A 22,860-nucleotide genomic window follows, 5' to 3' on the forward strand; every position below is an offset into this window, starting at 1 on the left:
CGAGTCCTCAGAATCTTCATCTGAAGGAATAGGGTCAGAGGGTTCAACCCGGGGCCTTTTATCAGAAGGAGGCTGGGATCCTCTCTCAGGATGGGCCTGTGAACCTCTAATCATAGAAATTAAGTCAGCAGCCATAGTCATGATTTGTGTCTCTGGAGTAGGCTGAGGTAAGGCTTTAGCAGTAAGATGCTTGGTCTTGCTGGCTGCCTTAGCCCTAGTGTAGGCCTTAATAGACATGGCCATAGGAGGCCTGGCAGCTCCACGTGCAGGAGTGACCTTGTCTACAGCAATGGTCTCGGGCATTTCCTCGGTTTTGGTATCCGGAGGAAAATCAATAACTGGCGTCGGAGTGATATCCGGAATCGGAGTCGTCCGTAATGCGGTGTCTTCGGTTCGGAGCGGTGGAAAAACCATCTCAGGGGGAACCGGAGCACTCGAGGTAGGTTTTGGCGTGGAGTCGGTGGTAGACGCGGGCCGAGGGTGTCGGTCCCGGTCTTTTCGTTTCTTGGGAGTTTGCGATGTCGGAAATTCCGACGGCATTGTATAAGCAAACTTTTCGCTGAAAAAATCTTCAGCGAACTCCGCCCGGCGCCTGAGAGTGCGCTTGTTGAAGCGAGCACAGGCTACACAGGCCGAGACGTCGTGGTCTGGGCCAAGGCAAGGAAGACAGTAAGAGTGGAAATCCTTATGAGGTATTTGTTTACCACAAGAAAGACAATTGTTAACTTTTTCAGTAATTTCTGACATCGGCTGAGGCAAGAAAAGGTCCCCAACGGGGTACTTAGCTTTTTTGATGACTTCGGAATCGAAGAATACAGGAGCTGACCGACCGGCACTTGCGAACTGCTTCTGCTTCGGGCACCGCGCGGCAAGAAAGACTGGAGAAAATGGCGTCGGCTGATGCTTATGTACTCCAGCCGCTCTGACGTCGGAGAGAAATGCGACATCAGCCGACGTCGGACCCAGACTTTGGAATCCGGCCGACCGAGGGCTGCCTGAGGCAGGACAACCCATATGTTATGACTGCAGTTGCATTCTTGAAGGACATTTTCTTGGTTTCCAGATTCTTGTACATTATATAAATTTTCTAAACTTCTGTACTATATCTAATTCTCTAATATATCTGCAGAATCCATGGCTACAACCCTTATTATTTTCTGCTGCCTAAATCATTGTGCTAAAAGTTTGTGTGTTCTGGAGCTGTTATCAAAAATAGTTGCGTTAACAGCAAGCTTTCTAAACTAATGCATATTATCCAAATACTCCCACATATTTCCTGTGTCACTTTGCCAATGCTATCATTCTGCAAAATTCCCCTTTTTCTGCAACACTTAAACCTCTATCAACCCTCTAAATCACTCCTATTACTTCTTTCCCTTGTCTTTGTCTTTTTTATTTCTACCTTGTTTTTAAACTCAATTTTCATTTTATCCCACTAGTTATCCCTTCTGAAGAAATATCTTTACCGACAGCTAATAACTTAATTATTTCCACGACTCATTTCTTAATGTCCTCTCTTTTTTAACAGGTAATAAAGTCTGTAGTTTTTATTTCATTATCTTGCATCATCTTTAGCTTAAATAGTTTGTCTATCTAGCCCAGTTACTCTACCTAGGGGAATAATACGGGACTTCTGTCTGGGTTCTTCCTACTGAACTCATACCTTCCATACCAAATATTTTCATTTCCTTTTTCAGAAATCTACTCTCTTATTATTATTTTTTTTCCTTTTTGGTCTCCTTGATACATCCTCAATATTACAGGTAAGGTATCAGTCTCCAAACATAAATAATTGATGCTGAATTAGATTTCTCCCAAAATTCTCCTAGACCGCATAATAGTAGTTTTAGGTGGAATATAAACACATGTAAGCATAGCCGTCCTACACTACCAATAACCCTTGCTATCACAAATCTACCATCATTTTTTCCCTCTTCTATCACTAATTGGATCCTTTCTAGCAATCAGCAAAGAAGAAATCTGGAGAAAGTAGGAGAAAATCAATCAGAAAATGAGAAGAAAAAGCTCAGGCTAGGAAGAACCTTGTAGCTGTTCAGCTTTAGTACGTGGCTACGTTTTTCAGATGACCTGGAAAAAAAAAACACACTGTAGAAATCAGAGGTCAAAATGAAGTAATGACTGGCTGAACATGTGGTGTCTAAAGACGAAAACTCTTTCAAAAAATAGTAGAGTCAAAAGGCAGAACAGATAGAGAAACCTGACATTTTTGTTATACCAGTATAACTAGAAGGAACAGATTGCATTAAATTTAAGTACAAATAACCAGCTGGACTGGTGTTGCCCTGCTGGATTTATTAACTAAAAGGGCACATTGTATGGTTGCTTCAAATGTGGCACAGGACAGCAGCCAAGACTTATATTGTAAAGATGCAGTCATAGCAGCAGGAAAAGCAGTTCCTCAGAAAATGGTAGCACAAAAAAAAAAAAAATTCAAAGCTAGGGTCACCAGAGTGTTTGTGGAAAATAATTATTTGTTGTGCACCAGACAAAAGAGAACCAATTGTATGCTGACAATCAGGGGATGTCAAGAGGCAGCAGTGAGATTCATGTTGCTACATTCAGCTTCTTAAGAATATTTGCTCATGTAAAATCAAAGATATTTCTGTATGCAAACAGGCTAAGGAAGAAATAAAATTTAGCCAACAAAGTGTGAGATAGCAAGCTGAAGGGAACTCTGTTTTTCATTCTTCTGACAACACAGGAGTGGAGAAATTATTTTTTCCCCAATAGGGATGACTGCAACTTGTGGTAGAGAAAATAGGTAAGAGGGGTCTGTAATTTACTGGAGGAAATTAGCAAAGGAGCCAAGGTACTGGGACCAAATAACTAGGAAGGGGTACATAACAGGGAAGGATGAGATTAAGCAGATGTCTGGACTGCAAATTAGAGACCAGATTTCCTACCAGTGATTGACTGCAGATTACAAAAGGGGTAGGGGAAAGCTAAGTGAAAAAAAACAATTATGGTAGAGTTTATAACAGGGTCTGGAAGAGCAGCTGCTGTTACAAAAGAGATAATTAATAGGGCATATAAGATACTGCACGATAACAATAAGACAATTAAGTAACAGGAAGATTTGAAAGGAGAACAGAAAAGCAATTTACAAAGTAGCAATGGAAAGACATTTGCAAGGCACCCAAGTATGCAACACAGTCCAAAGGGTGAAGATTTTTGAATGGAAGTGTTTGCATAAGTATTATATATCCCAGGTAGACTGCAGAGGAATTTTTCTTGTGTAAAAAGCAAATGTTGGAAGTGTAATGGGGAAGAGAGAGAGACAGCCGAGAGAATGTTTTTGGAGATGTAACAAGTTGGCAAATGAAAAAATTTCCCTACAGAGTACTAAGAAATGTTGGGAGACAAATGGCTGTGACTTAAGAAATTATTCTTTTGAGTCAGGATATGGGCTCTAAATTGCTCATAGTAAAGACTTGCTATTGGTAATACTATTGTTTGCCAAACAAAAAAAATACTAGAAAATAGTAATCAAAATCTAAACATCTACTGATAGGAGCACTGAAATTTGTAAAGGAAATAAAAGAACTGCAGGTCTAATCTTTAGAAAAGGGAAAGAATAAGTTTTATAGAAATACATGGATTTTGTGAGCATACAGACAATGGATGTTACAATACAATGCATAGAAAATCAACTATATGAAATGAAATGAAAAAAATGCAGCCTACTGCAGTATTACTTTAAACTGCACAAAAAGTGCATGACTAACAAAAAACTCTCTGCACTCTGTATCTTACACATGTAAACTACCCACAAATGTATGCATTTACTTGATTAAAAAACACAGCTTCAGTACACCTACATCAGTATATAAAAACAAAGTACAGGTTTTACTCCAGATATACTAGGTATAAGCTACAAACATGACGTCTAATGCTGAGTCATGAAATAGTGCCTCAGATTAATTACAATCCTCAAATACTACTACTGATACTGTCTCCCAGGCATCTTTCAGTTACTTCTACAATTTGTTCCAAAATATACCTGAAATCACACATGAGAAATTACCACAACCACATTAACATCCGTGCTGAACTACAATGCTGTTCATAGTCTATGCAGTGATTTCCCAGCTCATGATTATTTTCCTGCTATTATATCATGTCTGATCAATGAAAACACCCTGCAAACTTACAATTTGTGGACACATTTCTGAATTGCTGATAAACTATTATGATATGATCACTTCTTCAATTAGAAATTTTATCGCATTAACAGTAAACATTCATTTATTTAGCTTTCCTTTTCAAAGTGTCTTGCTACTTACTTTTCCCATCTCTCACTTCCCCACTCCTTCTTATGTATGTGCTTGTATTCATTACAGTTATATAAAAAAAGGGGTGGGTGATGTAACAAAAGGAGACACTACCAGCCCAGTTATCAGGAGTTTTATAAACATTTATATGTCATCTGTGAATATTAATATGATTTATATAGAAGTGTGACAAAAGAAGATACTGCCAGCCCAGATATCTGGAATTTTGTAAGTTGTGTGTTATTTGTGAATATCAACATGATTTTCATATCCCGTGTTACAAATGTATTAGAACTGTATGTCACATTGTACAGACATGCGCTGAAGAGATATTTCGTAAAGTACTGAGAAGAAATGCATACACACTATTGTAACTGTTCAGATGTACATATCTTAACAATGGGAACTGAAACACAAGAAGTTAACTTCAGAAGAACACCTGAAAACTTAAATTATTTATAACCATGTAATAAAAGGATGTTATCTTTCAGTTTCAGTAAACAGCAGACAGAATGTTTGTACTAGAGAAGTTTTTTGTGTTCTCTTTAAATGTGGAGGAATGTGAATTATTTTACAACTCCCACCATTTGCCAAAAGATCTAAGGTCTATGTATGTTCACAGGTAGATGCTAAAATCAATGGTTGTGAACCTGGGAACTGAAGTCAGATGACAAGAAGTGATGTCATTCTGCAAGTATCCCAGCAGTAATATTTGGAAAATTAATACAATAATTCTCTGACAGAGAGCATTTCTGTATTCATCTTTAACTTGACATCAGTTGGAAAACACATTCACCCCATCTGCCTGCTAGCTCTAAGTAAGTTAACTAGGGTACAGTAATTTATTTTAGATATAGTCAGGAATATAGCTGAGCTTAACTTAGATGTTTTTCTTTATTTATCTAAGACTGTCCTGCAATGTTGTTTAAAATATTTTGTGTGATTTTGACCTGAAGTTACTGTGATTATTTACTGAGTATTTTCTTGTTTTTTTTTTATTATTTATTATTAAATATATTTAAAGCTATCATTGTGGCTGATATTTGTGAGACATATTTAAATTCTGAGAGTACTTGGATATTTATTTGGTGACACTGTGTAGACCACTCCTAATAGCCTTGCTCTTGGTCAAACTATCATTTGGATTAATAGTAACATTACACAGTAAGACTGGACACCCTTTGCTAAGGGCTGTAAAGTAGCTGATAAGGAGTGACTGGTGGCAGGGAAAGTTACCTTATAGTCTGGGGAAAAGGGGACATAGGTAGTAAACCTGTCCCAGCCTTTCCCAGGTGTGTGTGTGTGTGTGTGTGTGTGTGTGTGTGTGTGTGTGTGTGTGTGTGTGTGTGTGTGTGTGTGTGCACGCGCAAATCAAACCTCAAAGTGTGTGTGTGTCAGCTACTTGGGCAGGGACACGAACCACTGGTTGGACAGACAGGGTGCTGGACATCTTAGCTTGGTCACTCAGCTGGTGTCTGTCTGACTAAATCTGCAGATTATTGCAAATTATAAGCTGTCACTGAATCTCACACTGACACAAATGTTCTCCAGGAGGGTCCAACACAGAAACAACTGGTGTCAGAGTCATTGACTAAAACTAAATGCCAAGGAATGCATAATAATATCCTTTGGGAAGTCATCCATCCCTGGTAACAATCATATTGACAACACGCCCCTTAGAGTTGACCCAGTAGTCAGGGACTTAAGGACACACATAGATAGTAATCTAGCCTTTGATCATCACACGTCTACAGTGGTGAGGAAATCATTCTATGTTGCACAAAATATAAACAAAGGTATGGCATCTAAGTCCAAGGAAGCCGTTGTTCCACTGTATTCGGCATTCATCAGACTTGTCATTGAGTACAATGCCCCTCCCCCCATTTGCTATCTACCTAACCAGGCATATCCAACAACTGGAACGTCAACAGAGGTTCCTCACTAAAAGAATACAGGGCATAAGTAATATGTCCTATACAGACTGCCTCAAGGCCTTATCCCTGTATTCTGTCCCCTACAGGCTTCTGAGAGGATATCTATGCCTGGCATTGTCAGACCCCAGTCTGATGGACCTCCTGTATATCCACAAAACAAACGGTACCAGAATTACCCATTCTAAAGACTTAAACCTTGCCTGTGATACAAACAGGACCTGCTGGAGAGAGAGGTACATATCCCAGAGACTACCCAGTCTATGGAACAGGCTCCCCATCCATGTGAAGCAGAGTTCCTCCCTAATCCAATTCAAGTGCAACTTGGACAACTGGATGGGAAACCAGAAATTCATTCCTGGTTTGGCAGCTATGTCTCTGATGCAAATAGGTAACCTCTAAATGGTTCATCTCCCAAGCTCATGCGTACATTTACCAAGGGTATCAGAACTCATCAGAGATTTGGGATACATGGCTAGGCTTAAAAAGGCTCTTGTGGTCATTAGCCCAGTAAACACCTACGAACCTATGAGAGCCAGTAAGTGGGAATGACAGATTCCCAGCAGTGAGTTGTCTGGAGACAACAAGGGTACCAAACTACCACAAGAGATATCCTTAGTAAATGGGAAAGATTGTGAGGCCTGCAATGGTTACAGAGGAGCACTACTTGCTTGGGCAGTCTACTCCAGTCAGAGCTTTAGGAGGGACTGTATTCCAGATATCTTTGGCTAGGTTTCACCTTGAATGGGAGGGTGGAAAAGGAAGCCAGCAAGTAATTATGTTCGAGGATATCCCTGCAGATGTCCTGATAGGGAACGATTTTGATAATGCAGTACCTCGTGTGCAAGCAGTGACACGCAATCAGGCTTGGAGACAAGCATGTGGGTCTGGTAGCCTGGGGGAACCCGGACAGACCACAGACTTGAAGCTAGGACAGGTGTGGTGGTTATTTCAGGAAGGGAGCTACCCTGTAGCAGTGAGTCTGAAGGTGAGCCACAGCTGCTTGTGGGTACTGATGTTCCCTTGGACAGAGTGACTGCAAGGGCAGAGGTGAGTAGTAGTACCCAGGCTGACAGTGAGGCACCGCTATCATAGAATACCAAACTTCCTGTGTAAGGGGAGCTGGGAAGGGTTACAAGAGAGAGTTGTGACAGGCACAGCTATCAGACCCTACATTACAAGGCCTGAGGGAGGTAACTAGTGAGACACTTGATTTGAAGGGGGAGTCTGTATGCTGGGACAAAGGGTAACTGTACAGAGAGTGGACCCCTGAGGGAGGGCTATAGGGTGAAAGAATACAGCAGTTGGTAGTGCCCAGAGCCTACCATCTGACACTTCTAGCCATAGCCCATGATATTCTGCTTCCAGGTCATATGGGCATAAAGCATACCAAGAGACGTATTATGCAGAACTTTTATTGGCCTGGCATTTCCAGATGTAACAGGGTACTGCAGGACCTTTGAGCAGTGCCAAAAGGTAGGTAAAGCAGGAGACAAGGTCAAGGCTCCTTTAATGCCTTTGCCTGTGATTGAGGATCTGTTTCAGAGGGTAGCTATGGATACTACGGGGCATCTGAGTACCCCAAGTTCCACAAGAAAGAAGTGTATCCTATAGGTAGTAGATTATGCTAACAAATACCCTGAGGTAGTGGGCATGTCCTCCTTTGAAGCAGAAAAGGTGGGAAATGCTTTGTTAAGAGATTTTCAGCAGGGTGGGTTTCCCAAATGAAATACTGACTGACAGAGGGGATAACTTCATGTCGACCTGCTGGCTTGTATCTGGAAGCACAGTGGGGTGAAGCATCTAAGGACCACCCCCTACCACCCCCAGACTAATGGTCTGGTTGAGAGGTTAAACTCTACACTAAAGACTATGCTATGGGAATTTGCAGACCAGGTTAAGAGGGACTGGGACAAATATTTGCCCCATCTGTTGTTTGCTTACAGGGAGGGACCCCATGAATCTACAAGTTTTTCACCCTTTGAGTTGCTGTATGGGCATAGGTTGAGGGGACCGCTAGATTTGATTTGTGATAAGTGGGAGGGTGAGTGGGACTCCCACAAGGAGTCTGTTGTGGCATATGTCCTAAACCTTAGGACAAGCCTCAGGGAATTTATGGGCTTGGCCCAGGAGAACATGGCAGAAGCCCAACAGTAGAAAAAGGTCTGGTATGACAGGAATGCTTAAGCTAGAGAGTATGCTGTGGGGCAGCAGGTTACAGTTTTCATTCCTGTCAAAGACAAGCTGCAAGCAGCTTGGGAGAGATCCTTCAAAGTAGTAAGGAAGATCAATGATGTTTACTACATGGCAGAACAGCTATGCAGGAAGCAGGGGCACAAATTGTACCATGATAGAGAGGCCCTTGTGCTGAGTATTTGCAGTGAATGTCAGGAGGAGTCTAAGGGGGATCTGATCACTGATCTCCTCAGTGAGGCTCGGACTGACACCTCAGTGGAAGGGGTAGCAATGTCCAAGCAGGTATCCCCTACACAGGTTAGAGAAATCTGAGCAGTGTTGCAGGAGTTTGGGGACATGTTCACTGGGAAACCAGGGTGCAGTCATCTGGTGCAGCACCATGTGTATACAGGACCCCAAACGCCTACTAATCAGGCCCCTTATACGGTGCCTGAGAGAGTCAAACAGACCCTGAGAGAGGAGATACAGGAAATGTTGGTACTAGGGGTAATCCAGGAGTCCAGCAGTCCCTGGGCCTCCCCAGTGGTACTGGCACCAAAGAAGGATGGCAGCACCAGGTTCTGTGTGGACTACAGAAAATTAAATAGTCACACAGAGTCAGATGCTTACCCCATGCCTAGGACAGATGAAGCCCTAGAGCAGCTGGGTGGGGCTAAGTATCTTACCACTATTGATCTTACCAAGGGTTACTGGCATGTGCCCTTCACTCCCAACACTAGACCGAGGTCAGCCTTTGTGACTCCTCATAGCTTGTATGATTTCACAAATCTGCCCTTTGGGATAGAAAATGCCCCAACAACTTTCAAGAGGCTGGTAGATCATATCCTAGTAGGAGCAGGACATTTCACTATTGCTTACCTGGATAATAGTGCCATCTACAGCCATTTCTGGCAAGAGCACCTTCAGCATATTAGGGAGGTGCTGGGCAGACTACAGAGGGCAGGGGTGACTATTAAGCCCAGTAAATGTCAGGTGAGTATGGCAGAGGTTTTCCACCTGGGAGATAGAGTAGGGAGTAGTAAGATCAGGCCAGAACCTGCCAAAGTGGAAGCCATTCAGGCATGGCCTGCTTGTTACCAAAAATCAGGTGAGGTCATTCTTAGGGACAGCAGGGTACTACAGAAAGCTTGTCCCCAAATATAGTACCATAGTTGCTCCCCTCACAGCCCTGACAAGGAAAAAGAGGCCAGATAAGCTAGTGTGGACCTCAGCATGTGAGCAGGCATTCCAGGAGCTTTGGGAGGACCACCTGTGTTAGCCAGTCCAGATTACAGCAAAGAATTTGTTGTGCAGGTGCATGCTTCAAATCTTGGGGTGGGGGGCTGTACTCAGCTAGGTTTCCTCAAAGGGAGAAGAGCATTCGGTGGTATATCTCAGTCATAGGCTATAACCCAGGGAGGAATGCTATGCAGCTGTAGAAAAGGTATGTCTAGCCATAGTGTGGGCACTGCAGAAATTTTAGTTACAGAACACAATCCCTTAACATGGTTACATTGAGCCAGCCAGCAAATTGCCAAGTTACTAAGGTGGAGCCTAGGGTTGTGGGCATATGATATGACAGTGCAGCACCGCAGTGGGTTTAGCAATGCCAATGAAGATGGGCTCCCAAGACAGGGAATGGGGTAGTATATTCCCAGATAGGCTCACCCCTCTCAAGCATCATTTCTCAAGGATCTCTTGAAAAACTGGCTTGAGTTTTCAGGGGGAGGGAATGTAACAATAGGAGACACTGCCAGCCCAGCTATCTGGAATTTGTAAGTGGTTGTGTGTCATTCATAGGTTCATAGATTAGTACGAGGCTAACTGCACTTGTGGGCCATTTTAAGCCTATCCAATTACTCGAGAATCAAACCCTGTACCTTGTGTCTGTAAGGCAAACATGTTAACCATTATGCCAACCTCACATGAATATCAACATGATTCATATGCCTGTGTTACAAATATATTAGAACTGGTATGTCATATTGTACAGATGAGTGCTGAAGAGATATTTTGTAAAGTACTGAGCAGAAATGTATAACTTTGCAGGAAAAATGAAGCTTCCAGTGAAAAAAGCACAATGAATTCAAAAATGTGATAATAATTTCAAGCACACCAAATTCACAGAAAGATTAGCGATTCAGGTATTAAGCGGATCAGAGGCGTCCTTCAATTAAAAAAGCGCTTTCACCCTAAATTAACAATTATTACACCAATTAATTGATTATTCTATTAATATTAGTCCTGATATAAGGATATCTTTCAAAATCTGATTGATGCCCTTGTAAATTGGTGGAAAGCGAAAGTGAATAAAGGACGCCCTGTCTGTCTTTTCTTTTGTTGTGTTGATGGATTTGAATTTTTCGGTAATTTTTTTACTAGATTCTTATTTTTTGCTTATCTGCTCCTTGTCTTTTTTGATTTTTTTTTTTAATTTGAGTTTTTTTTCGAACGCTTCTCCGGTGGAGTATATTTGCTGTTTTTACAGTAATGTAACTGTTTAGGTGTATATGTCTTAACAAAGGGAACTGAAACACAAGAAGTTAACTTTAGAAGAATAGCTGAAAACTTAAATTGCTTTATAACCATGTAATAAAAGGATGTTATCTTTCAGTTTCAAGTCAACAGGAGACAGAATGTCTGTACTAGAGAAGTTTTTTGTATCATCTTTAAATGCAGTGGAATGTATATTATTTTACGACTTCCACCATTTGCCAAAAGATCTAAGATCGATGTATGTTTGCAGGCAGATGCTAAAATCAGTGGTTGTTAGCCTGGGAACTGAAGTCAGACAACAAGAAGTGATGTCATTCTACAAGTATCCCAGTAGTAAGATCTCTAATATTAATATAAGAAGTCTCTGAGAGAGAGATAGCAGTTCTGTATTTGTCTTTGACCTGACAACATCAGCTGGAAAACCTACTCACCACATCTACCTGCTAGCTTTGTAAGTAAGTTAATTAGGGTACAGCAATTTCTTTTACATATAGTCAGGAATATAGCTGAGCTTAATTTTGATGTTTTTCTTTATTTGAGACTTTCCTGCAATGTTGTTTTAAATATTTCCTCTGACTTTGAACTCTGAAGTTACTGTGATTCTTTACTGAGTATTTTCTTGTTCTTTTATTACTTATTATTAAATATATTTAAACCTATCATTCTGGTTGATATTTGTGAGACATATTTAAGTTCTGAGATTACTTGCATATTTATTTGGTGACACTGCGTAGGCCACTCCTAATAGCCTTACTCTTGGTCAAACTACCATTTGTATTAATAATAGCATTACATAGTAAGATTGGACACCCTTTGTTAAGGGCCTTAAATTAGCTGATAAGGAGTGACTGGTGACAGGGGAAACTACCTTAAAGTCTGGGCAAAAGGGAGCACAGTTAGTAAACCTGTGCCAGCCTTTACCAGGAGTGTGTGTGTGTGTCTGTGTGTGTGTGTGTGTGTGTGTGTGTGTGTGTGTGTGTCTGTGTGTGTGTAAATCAAACCTTAAAGTGTGTGTGTCAGCTACTTGGGCAGGGACACAAAGCTCTAGTTAGTCACTCAGCTGAGATCTCACCTCTACAGCTATGCCAGTAGGGAGTCTTAGTGGGGATCTGGAGAAAGAGGGAGAGACCAATCCCAGACTGACTGTGGTCTCTGTGTGCTCTTAAGGGACATTGCACTTGATGCAGAGAGCTGCATCTGGAAATAATGTGTGTGTATTTGTCATCCTCCCAAGGTACGTCCCTCACTGGTGCTAGTGGTGAGGACTGAAGTTCCTTGACTACTGGGCCAGTATTGGGGTGTCACAGGGGATTCAGAGCATTATGCTATATTTGAATCATAAATAGTCATGTCACTATGCTGTCAATCATTTTACATTGAAAGCCAGTCTGGTACACCAGTTCACTGGCAAAACATGATCATGCATCATTCATCCATACATCTATAAACCCTTTTCCCATTTTTGCACATGTGGTCAGGAGTGTCAGTTCAATAGTGACAGTCAACTAGAGCCAAAGTTCATAGCACCCTAGCTAGTCCCAATGCAGCAAGAATATGATGCAGCAGTTGCCACAGTTAGCAGGAGATATGGCAACTTCTGCACCATATTCTGAATTATTCTCCAGCAAGAATTTGCAAAGCAGTGGAAGCTAGTCATAGGAATCCCCAACTGCAAGTACTTTAAGCTGCAAGTGCTGCTATCATTTTTGATCCTTTGTACCCAGAACCTTGCTTTATGGAACTACAACCAAACTATAGGAGGCTTAATGACTGACCGGATAATATATATATATATATATATATATATATATATATATATATATATATATATATATATATATATATATATATATATATAAAATGAGATGGCTTGTAACAATTGTTCGTCTTACCCATGAATGAGAATGAATAGATTTCCTGAAGGTGAGGAGGCGCAGTAGGAGGCCGGTAGACAATTTTCCTCTGGTTTACATCTGCTTGTGTGAAATGCATTACCTTTGAGAAGGGTCTATCCACGTGTTCAATGGTACCTATAAAGGTCACAGAACAAGGTCATATGACTTCACCAAACATTATAGTTTTTTAAACAGAAACTTAACAGAATACACATTTGTTACTGTAAAATTAAAACAAAAAACATGACCATGTACATACCTCCAATGTGGTTCTTAGTAAGGAAACACTAAAACCACAATGTATGGAGACTTTAACACACCAGATATACAGCAGGAAAATAACAACATTTAAATGACAGCTTGAATGAAAAGCTTACTTTAACTCTACTGATTTCTGTGCCACAGACAGGTCCAGCCATTTTTCCACTGTGCTTTGTTAACGTGCAGAACAACCTGGTGACTAACATTACGCTGCAATTGACTATAATTGATTACATATCAATGACACTGATATCAATGGTAAAGCAATGCAAATGAAGGACACAGAAGGGAGAGAGACATTGTAATGAAAATGGCACTAAGAAGCTCAACCCTGGTGATAAATGGATATCTGTATAAGTGGAAGGGAGCACAGTAACATTATGAAGGGGAATTAAATATGCAAGAAAAGACAACAAAGGTGGGCTGATTGCTGTGCTAAGTACATTGTATACTTATTAGTTGCATGTTTTTCTACTGCACATGCTTGACATCCGGCATAACAGCAGCCCAGTCTACTTCAGTCATACCTGTACTATACACTGACAGAGCCTTTCTTCGCCAGGTATCTGTTATAAAGGCAATAACAGCACTTCTACTATCCTGCACTAAAGTAGCATTAATTGTTGAGCGTTTGCGGTGTCCTGCAAAATCTCACATTTCATTGAGAAATGACCCACCCTATACATTTGTAAATGTGCCAGACCTACACTCCTAACTGCTGTGATTTCTTGCAAGCATGCAAAGTTCAAAAAGAGGAAATTTGTTTATCAGAAAACAAAGTTTCAGTTTTAAATAGTGCCTCAACTGCCACATGGTAGAAGACATGCCCTTATTTTTAGAAACCCTGTGTTTACAAGTAAAGCTTGATTTTAGTATAGCATCTCCATAAACTACATTGCCGTACTCTGTACGCTTTAAAGACCATTCAACACTTCAGACAAATGTTAGCTTGGGGTGATAAGTTTAAGAGGTCATGACGGCACTCATCCAATACAGTATTTGAAAACGCAATGCTATGCACTGCAGAGTGATTTCTGAATTAAATATATGATGATTTATGCTGTCATTTAATCCATGAATACTGTAAATACTACACAGTCTGAGGCAATGAAGTGACATGTAGGTCACCTTCACCTGTTATTCCGGGCCTGCTTCACAATGGTCACTGATAGACAGCATTTACAAACCTCCAGATTAACAAGTGCAGGCACTGCCACTCAGAAACACACACTCTAAATGCCAACATTCAGCCAATGCTTTGGCATATTTCATTTCAGATTCCTTCCCAGCACTGGTACAAAACACCCAACATGTGTAACTTGTATAACAGTAGTCACAGATAATATACCTAGAAAAGTCACGTCTGCCCAACGCATTATACCAACACTGAAAGACAAACATTAAAATAAATATGACCATGTGTAAAATCTAAGAAAGGGAAGAGAATAAATACTTTAACAAGGGTAGTCCAAAAGTTAAGGAATAAGGTACATAACAGGATTAAGCTCCAAAGTGCACAAAAACTAGAAAATAATATTCACCAGGCTGGGGGGAAAACATGTCTACAACCAACCATAATACAAATGTGCATTTCTCACTTCTCATACATTTATTACACTGTCTAAACCACCCACGATTAAGTAAATCATCCCTTCCTATGTAGAGTGACATGGATCTTGTTCAGTCTCGTAGCTAAGTTCCCTTCAAGTTATTAATGTCAACGTATATTAAAATAATAAGCACTCCGACATGAAATCGTTAAGCGTCCCTATGCATATACGAATTAATTCCGTCCTAAGTTGTCTCTGTAAAAGAATACAAGCTTAACCTCCTCAGCTGCTCTCCATAGCTGAAGTTCCTCGTTCCTTACTCCTCTTTGGTTAGTGATGTCTATTTACCTTCCATTCCTTTTAGATTTCTCCCCCTTGCAAGGCCCCTGCATGAATATTCGAGACAGCAGATTAAATAGTGGTATGACGATTTCAGGTTTTCTGGATGTTATACATCTAATTATTAATTCCATTGTCTTAAAATATCCCTTACAAATATGAAATATGCAATATGAATGAATTATATTTACTGCCCTCTGAGACTACGATTTTTGAAAATTCATCTTTCCTGTACAGCAAGTACCGCTATTACTTATACGTCTTACTCCAGGAAGGCACATACCAGAGAGGTACAGCAGTGTGTTTTCTGTTTCATTTGCACTAAATTTTCTATTGTATTTGCTTGGCTAATTTGCATATCATGTTCTCTGCTTCATATTCCCTTTCTTAGATTTTATAGTTCTTGTTGCACTTGTTTGACTGATGTGTGTGCTGACACAGCTTCTATGCTGCATTTACATGACAGCTTTGAAACAACTGCTACAGTAATGCTCATCATCTCAGCCTGTAAGATTACAGATTTGGTGTTTGTGAACGTGTGATTACAGCTATGGGGTTTGTGAATATGTGATTACAGCTATGGGGTTTGTAAAGCTGCGATTACAGCTTTGGTGCTTGCAAACATGTGATTACAGCTATGGGGTTTGTAAACCTGTGATTACAACTTTGGTGTTTGTAAACATGTGATCACAGCTATGGGGTTTGTAAACCTGTGACTACAACTTTGGTGTTTGCAAACCTGTGATTGCAGCTATGGGGTTTAATTAGGCAAATGCTCACTTTCTTCTGTCACCCAGATGTAACGTCGTTACTCCATAGGTGGGTGACAGACATATCTACTAGTAGTGCCTAGTTCTACCTTAGTTTACATCCTCCAGGCATATCTACTTCATTAACATATAGCTGTATTCATACATTTGCTGTTTTATAATAATGTTTTATAGGGAGAAGTGGCTTGCTTACAACTTCATCTGTCTCTCTCTCATCCTCTTCTACTCAACATTCCCTACCCACTAGCAATTTAACAAGCATCTTCTGAGGACAATACAGCAAAAAAGTGTTCATAATCTGGCATGCCCCTTATTTCAAGAAACTACAACAAAAACTTCAGTGGACAGTGAAGTGCAAGTGTGTTTTAATGCTCCTTGCAAATGCCACATGGAAGAATGTACAACAGCTGCATGTATGCAGTCATTTGCCTGGAGTACAATTCAGTACACTTAAGTGAAAACTTACTGCTTGTGCCAGTCTCACGTGTCCTCTAGGTTCCTCTTTTATCTGTTGCATGTCCTAAGTTAACACACCTGACTGCCGCTTTTAGAAAACTTGTGTCAACATTATTTGCTTCTATTTTAAAATTCCCTTATTTGTATTTGTTGAACAGGAATAATCAGACTGAGGTAAAAACCCATTTTCAGTGCAGGTGACAAAAAAATTAAATGGACATACATACAAATATTTAAAACACAGGCATTAATGCCCTTCTGTCCTGCCAATATACTATAACAGTTGTTCCCATAAGTGTCCAGGCTGTTCTTAAAAATAAACTAGTGCTTGCTTTAACGTGATTTGGAATCTGTTACATACAATAGCTGCTGTCTCAGAGAACCAATTATAGAATCTTCCACAAAATATTCCCAGAGGAAGCCGTCTCTAAATGCCCTATATACCTGAACAAGCTCTCCTCTTGACTATCTATATAGACACTGTATAAGTTCAGATATTTTAGTCTTTCATAATAACTTAAATTTCCACATCCATGGATGTTCTTGATATAGTTCCACTATACTCTTTCCAGTTTACTCATGCTTGTTTTGTTATAAGGTTTCCATAATGTTATTCCATACTCAAGTTTGGGTCTAATGTAACTAGCAAAGAATGATTTTATAATCTCTGATTTCCTAGACTTTATAAATCTTTTTATAGAACCTATAGTTCTAAAAATATCATTAACCAATTGGCTGATATGATTAGTAAAACTCCTAGCTGGATCTACCCATATACCCAGGTCCTTAAATGAGTCTACAGTTTCAGTCACTGTGTGCTGTACTAAATATTCACCTTTCAATTTATGTTTCCCAAATCTCATATGCTTAGTTTTTGATTTATCAGCATATTTTTCTCCTGTGCTCAAATGGTTAATTTAGTCAAGTTCTTTTGCAGACATGCCTTATCAGTAACACATGTAATCATTTTACCCAATTTCAGGTCACCTGCATATAGGTTGTAGAACACCTCAGATGAAAAAGTTAGGTGTGAAAGATAAAATCTAAATAAGTAAGAGCCTAAGACAGAGCCCTGTGGGACACCCTGACTGTAACCAAGAATTTCACCTGTCTAGTTCCTGTATGATACTTGCCATATCCTATTTGTAAGCCATGCAGCTATCCATCTTATCAAGAGTACATCAATACCTAGTTGTTCTACTTTACTGATCAGTGTTTTGTGTATGACTTTATTAAATGCAGAAGTTAAATCTCGATAAATTACATCACAGCACAATTTTTCATTCATAGCTATTATATTGCTATAGAACATCAAGTTACAGGTGGTAATATATCTATTTTCAACATATGCATGCTGATATACAGTTTCAAGTCACAACCTATCCAATTCTCACAAGAACTTGCCCAATTTTACCTTCTCCATCATTTTTCCCCATCATGAAAGCAGACTTCAGGGTCTATATGACTCTGCATTTGTCCTACTCCCCTTTCCCTTAAAGACAGTTTTCATACCTCTCAATCTCTTAGAACAAGAAATCTGGACAATGCCATAAAAATGGAATCATTTTTAAATATTGCTCTTACAAACTTAAAAAGTTGATAGGATAACAGGTTTTGCTTTAGAACAAATTTTCTGAAGGGTATGAATTCTGAAACTCAAACGCCTGCCATTATTTCTGTCTTCAGTCTTTAATGACTTGCCAATAATTTGCCAGAAAAACACAATTTTATGAAAAACTGATCAAAAATATGAGGTGTAAATCTGGACATTCAGTGAAAATCTGTATAGTTGAGATGTACAGACAGTTATAATAAGTGCATGCCTCCAATCTTGAGAAGGTGCTGCGGTAGCGTTGTCGCCTCACAGTAAAACGCTGTCCGGTTCGATTCTCAGCTAAAACGTCTTCTGCGTGGAGACATGTGTGAATGGGCATACCTTCGTTGAAGGTTGTCCATCAGGGCTGGTAACTTGGCACATAAAAATCAACTACCAATCATTAGCGGACCGGAGTTCCGCTGTGGCAACCCCAACCGGAAAAGCCGAAAGACAGAACCAAATTTATATGACCTAGTAAATAATTAATATAATGGTACTGTAAGTTCTTTCTGAAATGTTGTCAGGTCATTATTACTAATTCCATCTCTTCCTCGTGTTTTGTTTGGATCCAGTTTGCATAGTTTTTTTCAATATAATCTAATTTGATTCCAGTATCTGAGGTCACCTGGGCTGACAACTTATTACCGCTTTGTGGAGCCAAACCGCTTTGCATAAGATTTTGTAAATAATTCTATAATCTGTTGTACTCGATACATTTTGAATCTGTACACAGTTAATCAATTTGTATGTCTTTACTCCTTCCACATTTTATATATCTAAAAAAGGTTTAATATTATGATCAATATCTTTATATACGTTTTCTTCAAAATTTTCTTGATCTTGTCTCACACTACGCTTAATCCGTCTGTCCAGCTTGTTTACTTCAGTTTTCAAAGTTGTGTTTTTTTTCCTCTCTTCCATTTCTTATAGTTTCTGTCTTTCATCTTAATCACAAATCTTGTTCTTATAGAAATATATCCCCTGACATTGTATGCCTCCTGATGTTGAACATTTTTTTGAAGTTTTTGCACTCAATTTCTCTTTTAAAACTTTCCACATTCATCTGCAGTTTTTCCACGGAACACATCACTCCAGTTAGTATTACATAGTGACTCTTTTGCTTTCATATAAAGTAAACAGTTATTTTTGAATTCATATACAAAACAATTACAAAATACATATATATAAATAGAAAACACTGGTAATGAATGTTACAAATAAAATATATTGACAATATACATAAACAGTTGAAGATAAAGTTAAGAATGTAGATGGTATAATAAAGGAAGTAGAGGAACATAGGTAGAAGCTAGGATGGATAAAGGAAGGATGGAGATGAAAGTTAGGCACAAATACAGGGTCAACTGGATGTTAGCTAAGCTTTTAGATTTTCTGTTCAATCTAAAACCCAACTTAATAGCATGTTAATATTCAAATTGAGGAATATCTGCATCTCTCTCTGTACCAAGTGCTGTGTCCATACCCAATAAAATAAGAACATGTTGACTGTTCTATAATGAATCATCTACAGGATAGCACTGCTTTGAATCTAACTAATGTGGCATAATTTCTCTTTCCTGGATCTCAATCTGCTGCTCAGTGAGCATGTGCATGTGTGTATGAGCAGATTGACTTATCCTGCTCCTCTCTGGTTATCACTTTGGCCCCCCCTCCCATTTCAGACACCCCACAATGAGTCACATAAATAGATCAGAAGCCCACTCCATAGTAACCCACATTTAGAAATAATTTCTAATATATTTAATGACACATCCTAACCATATTACATCATAATACCTTACCCACTTTAATTTTGCAAAGTAATTTTAAGTAATAAGGGCATTTTATGCTCCACTCCTGACAGACTTGCTTGGCTACAAACATCTGCATTACAAGTTGAAGCTAAGTGAAACTTGCAGTAGTGAATTTTAGTGTTCTGTTAAGTACAATCTTGCAGTTTTAAAAGTACTGTATTTTCATTTTTTCTGTTTCCTAATTGTGTGTTTCTGAACAGTGTGCTGTGTGTCTCTCTGCAGTTGTTGGTGGATGTGGAATTGCCCACCTCTCCTGTAAGTCTGTATCAGAACACTCCTCCTGGGTCCATCTCATTTGCTCACTTAACCAAGTACAGTTAGATCATATTCTGTGTCTAGTGTTCACTCTGCTTACTACAGAGAGAAGATTTGAGAAGGACAATCCACTTAGGTACTTCCTTCTTCTCTTCTTGCACTTAAAAAAAAAAAAAGTTTGCACTTTATTCATTTGCTTTTACTGGATTTGTGTTTCCCCCTACTTTATTTTGCTTTCCTTAAAAGTACTCAATTTTATTTATTCTGCTGCATTTATTACTGCTTGGTCGTAGCCTGATTAAATTGTAACTGTTATTCTAAGTCTTTTGGTTTAAGCACTTGGGCTTCATACAGGCTGCTTTACATTAAGAAGGTTTGTGGTCTGCACTGTTGTGGCAGGGCAGGTAGCTTACATCCTTCTAAGCTGGGAATTGCTGATTGAAGGCCCAGTGTCTGCTATTCTAAAAGTGTATTAGTTCTGGCTTAAGCACTTGGGCTTCAGGCCAGTTATTCTACATTAAGAAGGTTTGTGGTCTGCACTCTTGTGGGAGGAGAGGCTGAATTCTGCCCTTATGATCTGGGAATTTCTGGTCACAGGCTTATTGTGACTGCTTAGTTGAACTGTTTCTTTCTGAAATGGGTGCACCTTGTTGCTGTAGCGTAGACCAGATTCAGGCCTGCTGAATCTAGCTTTGTTTGTATAACTTGAGCACTCATCCAGGCCATCTTTTTTTGAAGAAGGTTACCCTGCACCCTAGTAAGCAAGGGTGTGCAGTTAGAACTTGCCTGATTGAAGACTGCTGGAACAGGGCTCAGTTTTGAGCTTTTTTCTGGTTAACTGGGTAACTTGTTTAAATCAGTTTGTTCGTTTTCTATTGTTTTTATATATATATATATATATATATATATATATATATATATATATATATATATATATATATTGCACTTTATTCATCTGCTTTTACTATATTTGTGTTTCTTCCTACTTTATTACTGGGGGCATTGACTACAACTCTGATCTGCGATACATAACAATAAGTATCATTTTCTGTGCTTTTAAACTGTTTTTTTTTAGTGTATCTGCTTTATTTTCTGACAGAAAAAATATATATACTTGTTTCCCGCCTTTCTAAACTAGTAAAATAAGTACAATATGTAGCTGAAACAAGCTTTTTAAAACACAGAAACTCTAGAAAATCGGTGTTTTAGGCGGAATTAGTTAAAGGCAGCAAGTAAATGCAGAAAAAATGATACTTAATCATTCCAAAGTCTCTCTTGTCTCTCTGCTGCTGTAGAACTCTGCAGGGCACCAGGCAGGAGCTTGCTGAGCTGTATACAAGAAGGCATCCTACTTCACTGGCCCCCTTTTAATCGAACAGGGATATTTTCAAAGACAGCTCCTGTAAGTTGTAAAGCCATGCCAACATAAAACAAATACACAACATAGTCCTATATATATATATATATATATATATATATATATATATATATATATATATATATATATACACACAACCTGAAGAAGAAATGCAAATATTGTTTAACTGACAATGGCCAAACAGCTCACCCACACATAGTTCTTATAATCAGATGGTATTATTAGGCAGTAATGATCCTGTAAATCCATGTATATACCTCTGCATGCACATTTATAAACAGCAAAGATATAAACAGAATAATTCAAGCACTTGTGTGATACCAGTTATCAGATGTAATTAGTAGTCCAACTTGTTTCAAACAGACACCTTTCATGTCATATGCATTTACTTTCTTTACCAGTCAGAACAACTGCTTCTTATTCTTAACTATGTAGTTGTGATTACGTTAAGAATAAATACTACTGTAAAAGTATCTTTGAGTAGGGGTGGGGGAAAGATAGGGAAAAAAAATCCTGACAGCAGAATGATAGGGATTTGGGACACATTGGTCTCCTTGTTGTCCCTGACTCTTATCAGAGCAACTTCATGGGAGAACAGGAGGGGGTATGTGCACACAGTGATCAAGGAGAGGCACTGGACTTCTCTGATGGTCAAATGTAGGAGATTAAAAAAGTGCAAAAACACACTCGCTTATTTGTTTGCTTATTTTACATTTCTTAAGTCAAACTGAGTTGTGATGCACCATGCAAGACACCACAAATTTATAAAATATAAAGTTAAACTCTTTGCAAGAGTGATACCCGAATGTCAGTCTCAAAAGTGTCCCTATGAATCTAGGAAACCCAAGCAGCAGAAACTTACAAACAGCCTTCATTACACTGCACAGTCTTAGTGACATTTTATTTTTTTTTTAAGATTTTAATTAGACTGTAACATCAAAATAGCCCCCCTCAAAAAACAATACACATATTTAGAAGTAATTTCACAGTACAGTTCAGGAAACCTGCAATTATTTTACAAGATTAAAACCCAAGCATTTTTACATTAAAACATTTTACAAAGTGCTGAACCACTACTTACACTATATATACTTGGCTTCATAAATATTGTTTATTCTGTATAATACAGTAAATCATTCATGTGATGTGGTACCAGTGTTACATATTTTTAAAAGTGCTGTGATTTTTGGCCAGAATGTAACTTTTTGGGTGGCAATTTACTTTGCCAGTCTATTATTCCAAGTTCTTTAGCACAGACTTCCTGAAACAGCCACAGAAATTCTGTAACTTTAGGTTCAGCTTCTATTAACTAGTTTCTTCTTATTTTTCTTGATATAGTTAATATTTTTTACAAACAGGAGCAATTACTAGTATTTATACCTGCTGGTACTGGATTATTCTAAAATCATATTCTGTAAGCTTAAAATTGTCTGTCCATAAAGTTTGCATTGGCTTCCAATAATTTCTAAGTTTTGTACATTCAATGAACACACATTCCTAACGAGCATCTACATTTTCTTTACATAATCAACATACACAACTGTTTTTATTTCTTGTGATTCCATCTATTTTATGTGGCACATGAAAATACTCTATTTCAGAATTTCCATTTATATATTCTCCAAAATAACAAGGTTGTAGTCCATTTAAC

General features: G+C 38.9%; 1 protein-coding gene across 1 annotated transcript in view; it reads right to left on the minus strand.

Moving 5' to 3' along the window:
* The window catches only part of LOC122792799 (extracellular matrix organizing protein FRAS1-like), a 4,352,848-nt gene that overhangs the window by 2,018,430 nt on the left and 2,311,558 nt on the right, over positions 1–22,860 (minus strand). Inside the window, exon 34 of the mRNA XM_044060368.1 lies at positions 12,787–12,924. Coding sequence (XP_043916303.1) covers positions 12,787–12,924 — 138 coding nt within the window. The remainder of the gene's footprint in view (positions 1–12,786; positions 12,925–22,860) is intronic.

Source organism: Protopterus annectens, chromosome 2.part0, assembly GCF_019279795.1.
Source record: "Protopterus annectens isolate FY-2018-M chromosome 2.part0, PAN1.0, whole genome shotgun sequence".
NCBI lineage: Eukaryota > Metazoa > Chordata > Ceratodontiformes > Protopteridae > Protopterus > Protopterus annectens.